Genomic DNA, 15,571 nt, shown 5'->3' on the forward strand with positions numbered 1-15,571 from the left:
ACTTGAGGAATCTATGCAGGGATCTAATTGGCGCCTCCTACTTGGCAGATGGATTCCTTACCACTGACCCACCTTGGAAGCCCATTGTTATTCTTACTTGTAGTCAAATTGTCCCTTCATTGGCCAGAGGAGGCTTTTTGGGTTGGGCCCTGAGTTCTTTTAACAAAAACCAAAGAGTCTTACTAGCTCCTTTGATGTCTGGAAGGACTCCCTGTTGCAGGCTTATCTTGTGCTTTCCTGTGCGAATCAGCTGTTTATTTAAGAAGCCTTGGTTTCTTTTGGTGAGCAGTGGTATTTCAAGATCATAGCAAAAATAGTAATCTTTGTTCTTATGGGTTGGTCTTTTCAGTGAACAGTTAAGGAAAATTATGTTTGTATGTTAAGATAACACTAGTGTTCATACTGATACTGATGCTTCTTCCTCTTTTTTTTTTTTTTTTTGTACTGATATTCTGATATTTGATACTGATACTAAAATTTAGGACTGTAGGGTTGATTCACCATGAATTCTGGTTCTCAGAGATACTAGTGATGTTGAATGTCTTATGCTCATTTACTCTGTCCCATATTGCACACAGAAAGTATTTGTAATAACAAAATCAGTCCATCACTAAAATAACTACTGAAAACAGTTTAAAATGTTTTCTCTCATCCTCTTTTTCTCAAGTTGTGCTTTACCTCCATCATCAGAGTTTACCGCATGTTTTAGTCTCTCTTAAGTCCCTTTTGTGTAGATATGCATCTGTCGTTGAGTCTCTGGTTGCTCTGTGTGTAGCTCACACTCAGAAGATCCTGAGGATGGGTGCCCTGGTCCCAGTTTCTTGTGTGTTGATGACAATACCTCTGCTGGCTTGATGCTGAAGAGTCTGTTTGGCAGAATATAAAATCTTTGGCTCACATTTGCTTTTTGAGCAACTTGATGGTATTACCCATTTCCTTCTGGCATGTTCCTGTCACAAAGGCACATCTTACTCTCTTTCCTTTATTAGTTACTTAGTCTTTTACCCAAAGGATTTTTTTTTCTTCAGATCCTATTGATTGTACTGAAATGTGTCTGTGCTGGTCATTCTGGGTCAGTTTGTCCAGGGACAGAGTGTGCTATTTTATTATGTGATTTCAGGCATTTTTTCTTTCTTTTAAAGAAAAATTTTTGTTGAATTATACTTGTTGACATTTATTCTGTTCCCTTGCTTGCCTTACTGTTCTTCTCCCAGGGCCTTCTGTTACACATATGTGTTAGATTTTCATTGCCTACTGGTCTCTCTTTATTTCCTTTTTATTTTAAAAATGTCCTTTTTCTCTTAAGGCATCATCTGTCGTGTTTATTCACAGCCCTGTTCCCTTTAATCAATTAGTCTTTGTTTATGAAAGGATGTGTTCTGTTACTTTTGATTCTTTTTTCTCTTCTGGCACATCATTTATGAGTTGTTATAATTTATGCTCTTTCATTTCCTATGTCATTTTGTTTTTTTAATGTCTTTTAGCAGCTTTTGAAGTATTCAGATCAGATCAGATCAGATCAGTCGCTCAGTCGTGTCCGACTCTTTGCGACCCCATGAATCGCAGCACGCCAGGCTTCCCTGTCCATCACCAACTCCCGGAGTTCACCCAGACTCACGGCCATTGAGTCAGTGATGCCATCCAGCCATCTCATCCTCTGTCGTCCCCTTCTCCTCTTGCCTCCAATCCCTCCCAGCATCAGAGTCTTTTCCAATGAATCAACTCTTCGCATGAGGTGGCCAAAGTACTGGAGTTTCACCTGTAGCATCATTCCTTCCAAAGAAATCCCAGGGCTGATCTCCTTCAGAATGGACTGTTGGATCTCCTTGCAGTCCAAGGGACTCTCAAGAGTCTTCTCCAACACCACAGTTCAAAAGCATCAGTTCTTCAGCGCTCAGCCTTCTTCACAGTCCAACTCTCACATCTATACATGACCACAGGAAAAACCATAGCCTTGACTAGACGGACCTTTGTTGGCAAAGTAATGTCTCTGCTTTTGAAGATGCTATCTAGGTTGGTCATAACTTTCCTTCCAAGGAGTAAGCGTCTTAATTTCATGGCTGCAGTCACCATCTGCAGTGATTTTGGAGCCCAGAAAAATAAAGTCTGCCACTGTTTCCACTGTTTCCCCATCTATTTCCCATGAAGTGATGGGACCGGATGCCATGATCTTCGTTTTCTGAATGTTGAGCTGTAAGCCAACTTTTTCACTCTCCCCTTTCACTTTCATCAAGAGGCTTTTGAGTTCCTCTTCACTTTCAGCCATAAGGGTGGTGTCATCTGCATATCTTAGGTGATTGATATTTCTCCCCGCAATCTTGATTCCAGCTTGTGTTTCTTCCAGCCCAGCGTTTCTCATGATGTACTCTGCATATAAGTTAAACAAACAGGGTGACAATATACAGCCTTGACGAACTCCTTTTCCTATTTGGAACCAGTCTGTTGTTCCATGTCCAGTTCTAACTGTTGCTTCCTGACCTGCATACAAATTTCTCAAGAGGCAGATCAGGTGTTCTGGTATTCCCATCTCTTTCAGAATTTTCCACAGTTGATTGTGATCCACACAGTCAAAGGCTTTGGCATAGTCAATAAAGCAGAAATAGATGCTTTTCTGAAACTCTCTTGCTTTTTCCATGATCCAGCGGATGTTGGCAATTTGATCTCTGGTTCCTCTGCCTTTTCTAAAACCAGCTTGAACATCAGGAAGTTCACGGTTCACATATTGCTGAAGCCTGGCTTGGAGAATTTTGAGCATTACTTTACTAGTGTGTGAGATGAGTGCAATTGTGCGGTAGTTTGAGCATTCTTTGGCATTGCCTTTCTTTGGGATTGGAATGAAAACTGACCTTTTCCAGTCCTGTGGCCACTGCTGAGTTTTCCAAATTTGCTGGCATATTGCATGCAGCACTTTCACAGTATTAGCTCATAGCATTCATTTGTTTTGGAAGTATTTTTCTTGATTGTTATTTGTACCTGTTTGTGATATCTAAAAGGAGAAACGACCATATTTTACAGGGATGTTTTCCTAGTGTTTTTCCCAATGAAGTGGCTCTAGCTCACCTCATCACAGCCTGCTGGCCTCACAGTTTGGCTTTTGGGGAGATGCTTTTATTGTCACAAAATGTTAATTCCACGTCAGTAGTTCTGCCAAAACGTAACAGTTCTAGGTAAAGGGGGCTTATCTTCTGATTCTTTCCCCTGACTTTTAGTATATAAGTATGCAATGTTATTGCTAGATATATAGTATTTAGTAGCAGATTAACAGGTATTTATGGAAAATGTTGTTCAGTTGCTAAGTCATGTCCAATTCTTTGCTACCTTATAGACTGAAGCACACTGGGCTTTTCTGTCCTTCATTGTCTCCCAGAGTTTGCTCAAATTTACACCTTTTGAGTCAGTGATGACATCCAACCATCTCATCCTCTATCACCCCCTTCTCCTGCCCTCAGTCTTTCCCAGCATCAGGGTCTTTTCTAGTAAGTCGATTCATTGCATCAGGTAGCCAAAGTATTGGAGCTTCAGCTTTGGCAACAGTTCTTCCAGTGAATATTCAGGGTTGATTTCCTTTAGAATTGACTTGGCTTCATCTCCTTGCAGTCCAAGGGACTCTCAAAAGTCTTGTCTAGCACCACAGTTCAAAAGCATCAATTCTTTGGTGCTCAGCCTTCTTTATGATCCAACTCTCACATCCAGACATGACTACTGGAAAAGCCATAGCTTTGACTTTATGGACCTTTATTGGCGAAGTGATATCCCTGCTTTTTAATATGCTGTCTAGGTTTGTTATAGCTTATGGAAAGTACTTATAAAGTAAAGCCTTTCGGTACTGTTTGAAGATACAATTCTTGCAAGAGTTTTATATTTAAAGAAACATTGAGTAAATACCAGTATGATGTTGAAATACAGGTTATCCTGCTTTAGAAATGACAACTTGATTTTCATTTTATGAACATGATATCTGTTTTTTTAAGTGTGTAAGTTATAAGAACATTTTACAAACTGCATTTATAAGATGTCAATCTTATTAAAATACATTAAATATCAAACATAGTGTGATTGTTCCTAGATTGGGGTACTTGAAAAATATATAGCTTGTGTGTGGTTTGTTTTCCTTTCCAGCTTTTTGTGGTTTCATTATGTCTATGTTCTTAACTTTAGGTTAAATGTGCACAGTACTGGCCTACAAAAGATGACCGGGAGATGCTGTTTAAGGAAACGGGCTTCAGCGTGAAGTTCCTGTCAGAGGATGTGAAGTCCTATTACACAGTCCATCTGTTGCAGTTAGGAAACACCAGGGTAAGACTGCTTGTGCCCAGACTATGGGGCTTCATGTGGTGACTTTAAGGATTATTCTTTGTTCTTAGATTTGAAGTTTGGGGCAGCCTATTCATTGCAGCAATGCCTGTAATGGTTCACAGCCATAACCATGTCCTCATAGATTTTGTTCCCATATGTGGTGGCACTCTGAGAATTCTTAAGAAATGCTGGAAACTAAGAATTGTGAAGTTCAGGTTGATATATGAGGATTCTGAGCAACTGATCAGTATTATACTTGGTTGAAGATTGAGGGAGAGGGCTTTAGAATTGGGCAGCCTGGGTTTACATCCAGTGCTGCTGCTCAGTGATCCCTGCCCAGGCCCCCCTTGTCTGTAGGGGGCGGCCGTGGTGCCTCCCTGTTCACATTTGTGACATCAAGTGAGGACATGGGTATCATGTGAGGAGGTATGTGCAAAGGCACTGGTACAGAGCGCGTGCCTGGGAAATGCTAGCTCTTGTTCTTGACGCTTGGAGAGAGTTGCTAATTCGAGGGGTTTGTCACATGGAAATGTGTCTTTATTGAGCTGGTGAAAATGGTGAAATAAATTTACCGTATGACCTCATCAGTGTTTGTTTGGATTTTTTCCAAAAATGTAAGACTCGTTCCTTGGTGCCTGGGTGAGAAACAGGCACGCAGTTGGTTGTGACCCTACTGTTGTTGTCTAAGCATCAACATAGTTCCCCCTCTTCTCATTCACCTCTTTGCTTTCTTTGGTTTGTATTTAGAATAACGAAAAAATATGAACTAAGAGTGATTCTGAGATATACTCAGAAACTAGAAAAACTAGAAAATATGAAAATGTTTGCCCAGAAATGGCTTCAGGGATGTATCTGGTCTATAAAGCAAGATACTGTTTTAGTTAAGTATTAAGTGAATTGAGTATTAATGTGTGATCATTAATCCAAAAGAAAAAAAAAATTTGTGGAGAAGGGAGGTATATACACTTTCTAGATGTGCCGAATTATCTTTTGTGGTTATCTCCTAAAACACCTGTCCTTTGTGACATAAGCATAGGTGTGTACTGTGTGCATCTGACTGGGTCCAGCTTCCATGAGAACATAACTCAGCTCTGAGGTCATTCAGGGAGGGGCCTTCTTTATGAATCTCCTCACTGTGTGTGTTTTGCACCAGTGATTTCATTTGTGTGTATCTTAAGCTGCACTGAAATACATCAACTGCTACTTGGTACTGGTTGTCCAGCCCTTATTCCCAGAAATAGAACTTCATTTCCATAAACTTCTCATGGTTCTGGGAATCACCTTCTGTTAGTATTTATGTATCCTAGGTACTGCATCTGCTTGTGGCATTAAAATTGATTTAGCAGGAGATTGGCATAGGTGTTTTTCTCTGTCCTGAGAATTGATTACACTTGAAATAATAAAATACATTTGTATTTTGTTTATCAGCTTGTGAAGTATTTTCACATGTATATAGTTTGACCCGTGGTCTTCCTACAATGTAGATAAACTCCTAATCCTGTTTTTCTTACTAAAAGAAAATAACCTAAAAATCTATTAGGTTAATGGATTTTTCCCATAAATAGATTACTTAGCCGAATTCCATATCTCCTAACTTCTCATGTCATGGAACCAAGTTTAATTGTTGTGGAAAGAGCCTTGGTTCTAAAGTTTCTGAAGCGGAGGCCACCCTGGGAGTGGGCCAGCCCCTGCGATTCATTTGCTGGCAGCGTGTGGTTTCTTACTGGCCTGTGTTCAGAGTCCACTGTAATTGAACAGCAACAGTTGATGTTCTTCTTCACAGTCTGTAGTGAGAGTGAGCAGTGTTGGAAGGATAAGGTAGCATTTTAGTGAATGAGACAGGATTGTGTTAGTCACATTCAGACCCAGGAGCCATGTGGCCTGAATCCTGGCTGCTGCTCCTGGCCGTGTGACCAGCCCCGTACTTGATCTCTGTGCCTATGTTCGCTCATCTGCAAAACGAGGGTGATGGCGTGCTTGCCTCATGGGGTTGTCACCTTGACTGCATGAGTTAGTGCTCTGATGGTGCCTGAGGTTCTGGGCTCCCCTGGGTGAGGGTTCCCATGGGAATGGAGTGAGTCGGGAGGGCCTGCAGGAGCCAGGGTGTTGGAGACGGGCGAGCTGAAGGAGAAGGTGCTGATAAAGTAGGACCACCCTCTCTTGTTCCTGAGGTCAGAGTACCAGGTCGCTTCTAGAGGGGTCTCCTGACCGACCTGGGCAGAGCTGCCCTATCAGGCCTTCTCTGAGGGGACCTTGGGTCTGACGTGTCTGATGGAGCAGTGGAGCACCAGCAGTCTTTTCAGCATCATGATGAGACCTCAATCTGAACTTTTGCCCACAAGTCCATTCTGCTTTTGAATGGCTTAAGCTGTGGAGGTAGTTTTGAGGGGCTTTTAAAATCCAAGGTCACGTGGAGAACTTGCCTTTCGGGCTTTTCTGTTTACTTGCCCTTTGGTGTTTTCCATGTGTCTTCGGTCAGGTTTAGGTGATTGAGTTCCTGGAAGACAGTGTTGTGCTGAGTTCTGTTTCTTCTGCCCCAGCTTTGCCCCACCAGGCTCCTGTCTGTCCTGTGCACCTTCCGTCCAGCTTGTGCCCATTTCTTGCTTCGGTCACTTAAAGTGTTGGGGTCCTTACAGTGGGTGCACTGAGTCCACTGTTCACCACCCTGAGTGCTTGTTCTGAAATGCGGAGTCCTTCCCCAAGGGTCTGGAAGCCTTTCCACGGCCCCTGTGGGAGCCCCAGCCCACCTGCCCTTGCCACTCTTCTACCCACCAATTCTCCTGCCCGTGCCTGTCTCAGGCACGCCCTTCCCTCTGCTTAGAACTGGGCCCTCATGCCCCTGGCATATTGCTGTCTTCACCATCTGGGCTTCCGGTCAACTCCCAGAGTGACTTTTGGTGACCATGTATTTAGCATGGCCATTGCAGCGGCCCTGCAGGAGCTGGTTAAGGACTGGACTAGGACAGTGACCTCGAGGGGGACAGGGTCAACACCTTGCTGCTCTCCAGATGGAGCAGAAACACAGATGAGGAGACTGGAATCGTGGAGAGGTCATAGTTGATTGGAAGTGTTAGGGCTGTGGTTAAGGCCGCCAGCGAGTGTCCCTGTGTCTCTTCAGGCTTCTCCGGTGTGGGGGTTGCCTGTTTATTCCTCACTGGAGCCTGTGAAGTAAGTGCTTTCTCAAACCCCATTAACAGATGGTGAAACTGGGCATATGACAGTCTCAGAAACACAATTCTGCTACCTTCTGCCTGTGCCTAAAGTTGGGCCTGGGCCACAGAGCTTTGTAGATTTTTTAATAATAATTAGAAGATTTATAGTCCTCTTCAGACTGATAATAGTAATAGTTAACCTGAATTTGAATGGTTCTGTATGGCACACCCAATTCACCCCCACGCTCATAGCTCCTGTTGTCTGTCCCTACTCAGCTCATAGACCAGCTTCCTGGCCTCCATGGACTCTGAGCTTGTCATCTTATTCAAAGACTAGAGTTAGAATTCTTCAAAAAAAATGTAAATGAGATTTTGCCCTAAGAACAGTGCGTGCTAACGTCTTTGTGCAGGGGTGGTGTGCACAACACAGTGTTTTCTGAAGAAAACAGTTCAGGGATGTGCGGACTGGCAGGTGTGTGCAGACCAGCTGGAGTCTGGTGTGAGGGGCAGCAGTCAGAAGTGAAGGAGGCCTGGACTAGGCATCACAGAAGGAGGACCAAGGGCATGGTGACCACGGAGGAGGAAGGGGCGAGCCCACCGGTATGAGACGAGGACTTTGTCAGAAGTTGTGGGATCCGAGTATAGAAAACTAGGACTCTGTTGGAAATTGTGGGGTCCATGTGTAGAGAACTGGGATTCTGTCAGAAATTGCGGGGTCCGCCTGTAGAGAACTGGGGACTCTGTTGGAAGTCATGGGTTTGCAGTGTAGAGAATAGGACCCTATTGGAGGTTGTGGGGTCCACGTGTAGAGATGAATTTTATCTGAGCTCTCCCCGCTCTGGAACCCTTCCCCCTTCTCATTACTTTTCCAACATGAAATGAGGGAAAGGGCCTCCAGTTGTGCACATAAACTTTTTTATACCACAGCAGTAAACATGTGGATCCTATTACTTCACATGGCCCTTTGGGAATTAATGTGATTTTTGTGAGCTGTGTTTTTCATGTCTTGTTTCAGGAGGGGTTAATTAATTTAAAAAAATATTACCTATAAAAAGTTCTTTAGTACGTTCCTGTTGGGGAAGAAAAAGATGGATTTTCAGAAATCTATTAGTGCAGAAGACTGTATGATACAGACACTGGCGAGCATTTCTGGGAACTGGCTTTGAGTGTCCCAGACACTGTGACCTGAATTTGGAAAAAAGAAAGAGGCCATTGATCTTGAGCCAACATCATTCAAGCGAAGAAAAAGCAAGTGGTCGCCCAGGATTGTGGGGTGACCTTAGGTTGGGGCCAGGGTGTGATTCAAAGTTGAACTGCACCATATAGGCCACAGCCGTGGGAGCAGGGTCCTGGCACCACCCCTGCCCAGCCTGGAGCTCTAGCAGGTCCATCTTGACCTGGCTCAGGCCCTAAGGAACCAAGTCTGGCCAGCTGTGCGTGGTCAGCACATTGTGGTGGCTGAGGACTGCAGCGGGGTGGTTATCTGGGAAAGGGTTAAAACACCTCCTGGGACCTTAGGGCGGGAACATCAGGCCTGTTTATAGGAAGATGTATGTTAACCATGTGCCTGGGTTGAAAATTGTGCAGAGAACTGTTAGTGGGTCCCTGCTCCCCCTGAATGAGGAGTAGGAGGCAGAGCAGTGCTCCCGGGGATGGGGGGCCGCTGGCAGAGCTGAGGGATGTTTTCATAATGAGTTAGGCAGAAATAAAGGTTGTTGGGAATATCCAGGAAGCGGTGCTGAGTAGCTAGCCAGTCAGGCTATATGAGACAGGAAGCATTTAGCATGTTGGTAAACCATGTTATCAGCACATCAGCCAAGGCGTGTCAACAGTTCTAGGATTGGGAATTGTTACCATGCGGAAAACAGCAATTAGGAGAGCAGTTTCAGTTAAAAATGTAAAGATTGTGTATTTAATTCTTGAGTTGTTCCTCTGTGCCTGTGTAGCTGAATCAGAAAGGTAACTATAATGAGGACGATTGTATCTTCAAAAAAATTTGAAATTGTTTTTTTTAAATAACTTAAAATTTTTTTTAATAATTTTATTTATTTACTTTTGGGTATGCTGATCTTCGTTGCTATGTGGGCTTTTCTCTAGTTGCAGCGAGCAGGGGCTACTCTCTAGTTGTGGTGTGTGGGCTTCTCATTTCAGTGGCTTTGCTTGTGGAGCACAGGCTCTAGGGCACCTGGGCTCAATAGTGGTGGCTCCTGGGCTTAGCTACTCAGTGGCATGTGGGATCTTCCCAGACCAGGGATCAGTACCATGTCTCCTGCATTGGTAGGCAGATTCTTCACCACTGAGCCACTGGGGAAGGCCCAAAACTTTGAAATTCTTAAACAGGAAACCAGTAAAGATGTGAAATTACACTGGTAGAAATTTATAAAAATAGGGAATTCACTCATCACGATGTGTGATTTGAGAGGATCTGGCAGCGTGTGTGGTGCAGGTCAGTGGTGGAGACCCAGGTGCTGCTCCAGTCCTGCTCTTCCATCTTCTTATGTGTGACCTTGGGTGCATTATTTAACCCTTGCCTCGGTTTCCTCATCTGGAAAATGGATTTTAATGGGATTGTTATATGGGTTAATACATAAAAAGCTTAGAATGTACCTACAAAATAGTAATTGTTACAGAAGTGTTAACTATTAATATATTTCAAATTCTTCTAAATATTCCCAAACTTGTATGTGTGATTATCAACAACCAAATGAAAAGTCATGGTGCATTACACAAAATACATCTTACTGCAGTAGATTTTTAAAAGAAAAAACTTAGAACTAACCTTTCCCCCTTAATTTTCACTTTTTAGACTGGTGAAACCAGAACAATATCTCACTTTCATTATACTACCTGGCCAGATTTTGGAGTCCCTGAATCACCAGCTTCGTTTCTCAATTTCTTATTCAAAGTGCGGGAATCTGGCTCCTTGAACCCTGAGCACGGGCCTGCGGTGATCCACTGCAGTGCCGGCATTGGGCGGTCAGGCACCTTTTCGCTGGTGGACAGCTGCCTTGTTCTGGTAAGTGGCCTCGTTTCAGGCTCCCATACGTTTTTGTTGTTTCCACTGGCAGAAGTTAAGTTCAAATGCCAGGATCCCAGAACTGTGCTTTTCAAACTTAAACATCTGCCTTTTTTTTAGAAAAACCAAAAATTCTCTTTCACATCCTTTCAGCTGCCTCTTGCTTGTGATGAGTGGATGGGGCTGTGACCAGGATAATCCTCAAGCTCTGGGAGGAGACTTGTGCTGGTGGCTTCATGTTAGCTAAATGATAGGTTGCCTCCCTTGCGCACTGTATTTTTCAGACATCAGTTGGTAGATAATACTGAATTCCTTCTTGCCTTGGTTTCCTTATTTACAAACTGTTGGTGGTGGTGGTATTTCCCTCCCAGGACTGTTGTGAGAATTAAGTGAATCAGTGTATTAGGAACACGCACTGTCTAAGCCTCTTGGTCTCTGTGGTGTTGACATCACCCCCTGAGGTTCCTGTGGTGCCCGAGGGCTCTGTGCCGCCCCAGCCCCCCCAGCCCCCACCGGGACACGGGCATGTGCCTGTCCTCCTTTTGGGGTATGTTAGACGTCACTGTATTAACACCGTGTTTAATACCCTGTGCTTCCATCTAAAGCTGATTGTTACTTGTAAGTGAGCTTTGATGTGTTTAAGAACTCTTAAGCATCTGGTCTGGTCTGTTGATGGTAATATTAAAACTGGATCGTGTGTGTGCCAGTTCCTCCCAAAGTTACTGCAGCAACTGTTCTCCTTTCCACTTGGGGTGGGGTGGGATGGGGTAGGGGCACAGTGGATTCAGCCTGACTCCTGCAGCAGTGGCTTGCCGTATCATCTGCAGTGTTGTCACCATGGGTCTCTCTCCTCCACCCCCTTGGGTGCTCCCTTCCACAGACTGATGTGTACAGACATGAGGCTGCTGTGTACAGATATGAAGGCAGGCGGCGCCCAATGAAAAGATTTACTCCTTAAAAAAGAAGAACACTACTCTCTGTGTATTTATCCTTACGTTAAGCCAGCACTTGGCATAAATCCTTCCTTTGACCAATCACCAGTCGCTAGGCCACCACAAGTGAGATGACTGTTGGCTGGAGTCAGCTGTGGGTCCTCCCTGTGCTACCTGGACAGGGAACGGCGGCCTGGGCTGGCTTGCTCTTAGTGGTTATCTTGGACTGCTTCTCTTTTCTGGACTTGTAACAACAAAAGGCTTGAATAATGTTTACCTCTCTTGCAGATAGAAAAAGGAGACAATATTAACATTAAACAACTGTTACTGAATATGAGAAAATACCGAATGGGGCTGATTCAGACACCAGATCAGCTCAGATTTTCCTACATGACTATAATAGAAGGAGCGAAGTTTATAAAGGGAGACTCAAGTATACAGGTAAACCGTGTGTCAAGTGTATTGTTGTCGAGTAACTGCTCTCCATGTAAGCCATGGGGCCTTTCCCTTCCTTCTGAGAAGTGTGTTTACATTAATATGGTGGGTCCAGCTGGCTTCTGAGATGGAAAAGCCTGTCCCCACCTCTTCGTGTGCTCCTCAGCCTCTTGTTAAATCTTGCTTATCTCTCAGAAGCCCAGCTGGGAACATGGTTTCATTAAAAAACGTAGAAGTTTCATGTAGAAGAGAGTCTGAGCATTTAATCATTGAAATAACTGGAAAAATTAGGTACTTTTGGCCCATTAAAACCTGGCCTGGAGTTACACAAGAATGCTTAGTTTGTAAATAGATTATTCCATCTGCTACAACAGTGAGCAAGCAGCTTGAGTACTTGAAGCAGATATAATGAGCCAAGACTGTTGTTTTTCTCTGGTTGGTAGCTTTATTCTCATGAGGGTGTTTTTGTTCTGCAAAAGCTAAGATTGATTTTCAGAAACGTGTGTTTATGTACTAACATAAAATGTAAAATAGAAACAGAAGTAACAGTAGACTCCCGTTTCTTATCTGAGCCAATCATATAGAATTTTACATAAGCAGGTGGATTTTCTTTTTGTTCTCCTACATAAAACCGCTTACTTGCTCTCTAGCTTCTGTGATTATGGACAAAAGAACAAGATTCTGAATAAGCCCTGTTTTGTAACAGATCACACCATCTGTGGAATGATGTATAAGTAGTTGTTTCGTATAGATTACACAGATATTTAAATACTTCTGAACAGTTTTATTTATCAGCTAACGTTTTTGTTGTGATTGTTTTAACTATTCAAGACAGTCTATTTATCAATTAAAATTTTAAGTTTTATTTAAAAGATTCCCCCTCTTTAGCCTCAAAGGAAAATTTTTAATGAAGAGAAAGGTGAGATTCCTCAGTGCCCTCAATCAGTAAAGTGTTTGGTGTGTGAAGATTAAACTCACGAGACATTAGTGCCTCCCCTAGATGCCACCTCAGCATTCAAGATGGGGAGCGTCTCTAACGTGCATGTCTACCAGCTTCAGTGCCAGTGTGTGTGCTGACCCCGTCTGCTGCGCTCATTCGCTGGCTCCAGACGGGCGCTTCCTCAGGACACTGCCCCTCGCTGCACTTAGAACATGGATGTGCCTCCTCTGAGGATTGCTTTCCCCATGGAGATGGGTTTTATGGATGTGATTCCCGTGGTGACTGTGGTGTGTGGCTCGGGGGAATTTCCTCTGTCCCAGTTTATCTGTGCTGTGTGGCTATCACGTCCCTGACCCAGCACCTTCATCCCCGCTCAGACCCACAAATCCTTTGCCTCCTTCCACAGGGCCCATTGGAAATGCCCCTGTTTCTCAGGTGTTCAGGGTCAGAGAGCCTGTTACCTTCCAGGGGGCTCAGTTTCCACAGAACTGGTCTCAGCAATCAGTTAGTACCTACTGAATATATAAGAATTCAGAGACTGTGAAAGTACATCATTTACAAAGTAGAAGTCCTTGCTAACTCAGCCTCACCCCCCAGTGTGTAACCACTAATGCATGTGTGTGTGCTTCCAGGGCTGCGTGTCCGTGCAGCAGTAGTATTTATGTATCAGTGTATGGACTTGTTTATTTTGTGTAGTTATTTTCAGACTGTTTTCTCCTTCTGGAACCCCTGATGTCTCATGCTGTAGCCATGTGTCTGTTTAGTGTTGAGATGAAGCCAGTCTGAATCAAGTTCCGCTTAAAATTTAAGATGTACAAATACAGGGAGAAAGAGTGTAAAAGATCTCAGTAATTTTAAAAGTATTATGTGTTCAAATGACAATATTTTTAATATATTGAGTTAAATAAAACATGTTTAATTCATCTTTTTTTAAAACATGGCTATTAGATATTTTTAAAGTTACATATATATGTGGCTTACATTACATTTCACTAGACAAGTGCTGTCCTAGAACCTTAGCTTAGAACAGAACAGAAATCTCAGAGAAATAGATTTCCCTGAAATCTTAAATCATAAAACTGTCCTGTTACAAAGATCAAGAGTTGCTTTGTTGTGTGGAAACCCCAGAACGCATGGCTAACCCTAAGTGTCCTGTGCCCCACAAGCATCTCCTAGGACACATAAGGGGGTAATAGGCAATTTATGGGCTTTTTTTTCTCTCCATGCATCTGCCTCCTCCTCTTTGCCTCTGATTTTGGGGGAAATGAGTATTTGTAAGAAGAAAGAGGGAAGCTTCTCTAGTGTGAGCTGATGGCAGTGGGTGCAGGATACTGTCTTTCTGTCCAGTAGCACCTGCACTGTGTAAGCTTTGTCTCTGGTTCTTTTTCCTAAAGGGGGCATCTGTCTCCACCTTCTGTCTTAATCTGGGCTTATGTGATGCGAGTGGTGTTTTCATTGTTGACTATAGTTTCATGTTCGTTTTCCTGTGAAGATTTCTGATATATGTGGCTATGAAATGATTTAGAACCTGCCAGGACAAAGGAAAGCTGTTAGTATTTACTCCTAAAATGACCGTACCTGAAACTAGTAACTGTGTGTGATGACCACATAGTGCGTGTTCATGCACTGCCATCTCCAGTGGCCTGGGCCCACTGAGAAAGAGGAGATGAGCTCTAGCTGTCTTTAAAACGACTCTGTTTACCTTCCATCTTTTTGGCCTGAGGTTGTCATAAATGTAGTACCATTGCTGGTGTTTCACATCTTTATTAGCGAATCCTCAGTTCTGCCCAGAGATGTGGCAGAAGGACATTGCTCTTTGTTTTTCTCCTTTGAAGTTCACTAGCATTGACAGCCCCCACCCACTACCACCCCTGCACCCTGCTGAGTCTTGGTGGATTCTGGGAAGTGGGCCAGTGAGTCTTGCTTTTGGGCATCATCTTGTTTATTGACATTGTTCAGTTTTGTCCAAGTATGAGGCCAAGTTGCAGTAACTAGATCTTGGTGAAAAATTGCTCAGCATAATTCTGGAGACAGTTAACATTTTTGTTGGATACTTAAACTCTCTGGTGTCTGACACTAATGGTTATTTCCGAGATGCAGAGCATCCTGAGGGTTTCTGGCACCGTCAGCCCAGGCTCTCTGGGTTCACATCCCAGCTCTGCAGTTGTGGAGCCTGGGCCAGGATGTTCACTCCCAGCCCACCTCCCTGTATGACAGGAGGGAACAGCAGGAGGAGCTGCACCTCCTCCAGGGGTCTCATGAGGATAGGGGACCCATGTAGGTGGAGCCTTAGGTCAGCAGGGGTGTGGTAGTGCTCAGGAAGTAGCCATCTTTCCACTGCATTTCCTCCAGTATAAAAAAATGCTATTTGGACAGAGAAAAAATTTCAATGGGAAAGAACAAAATTGACACAGTCACCTCAGGTGAAAGCATCTTACTCTTGCGTGTTGTTATGTGGGTTCTCAGCTCTTGATGAGATAGTCTTTCAGGATGTGATGGAGACACTGCAGGTCCCTTTTGAGAGAGCACAGACCCACCCCGGGCACCTCATGTCAAGGTTGTCTTTCTGTGAGGTCCACCTCCTTCCTGGCCTCGCCTGTCTGGCCACACTTTCCAGGCTTCCCTTCCTCCAGCCACGCTGTTGTGCTCACTGCCCTCCAAACACAACAATTTACAGAGTTGTACTTTCTGAGTCTTTTGTGAGTCAACTTCATAGAACAAAAGGAGATCCATTCACACACTATGCAGCTTCATAGAAGAGCCATGTCAGGGAAGGTGGAGTGTAACAAAATACCTTTTT

At 43.7% G+C, this 15,571-nt stretch overlaps 1 protein-coding gene across 3 annotated transcripts in view; it reads left to right on the plus strand.

Moving 5' to 3' along the window:
• The window catches only part of PTPN2 (protein tyrosine phosphatase, non-receptor type 2), a 68,263-nt gene that overhangs the window by 40,850 nt on the left and 11,842 nt on the right, over positions 1–15,571 (plus strand). For all 3 annotated transcript variants that reach the window (XM_010859043.1, XM_010859042.1, XM_010859041.1), the window contains exons 5-7: positions 4,159–4,296; positions 10,255–10,464; positions 11,685–11,837. In XM_010859043.1, coding sequence (XP_010857345.1) covers positions 4,159–4,296; positions 10,255–10,464; positions 11,685–11,837 — 501 coding nt within the window. The remainder of the gene's footprint in view (positions 1–4,158; positions 4,297–10,254; positions 10,465–11,684; positions 11,838–15,571) is intronic.

This window comes from Bison bison, unplaced genomic scaffold (genome assembly GCF_000754665.1).
Source record: "Bison bison bison isolate TAMUID 2011002044 unplaced genomic scaffold, Bison_UMD1.0 scf7180017864453, whole genome shotgun sequence".
NCBI lineage: Eukaryota > Metazoa > Chordata > Mammalia > Artiodactyla > Bovidae > Bison > Bison bison.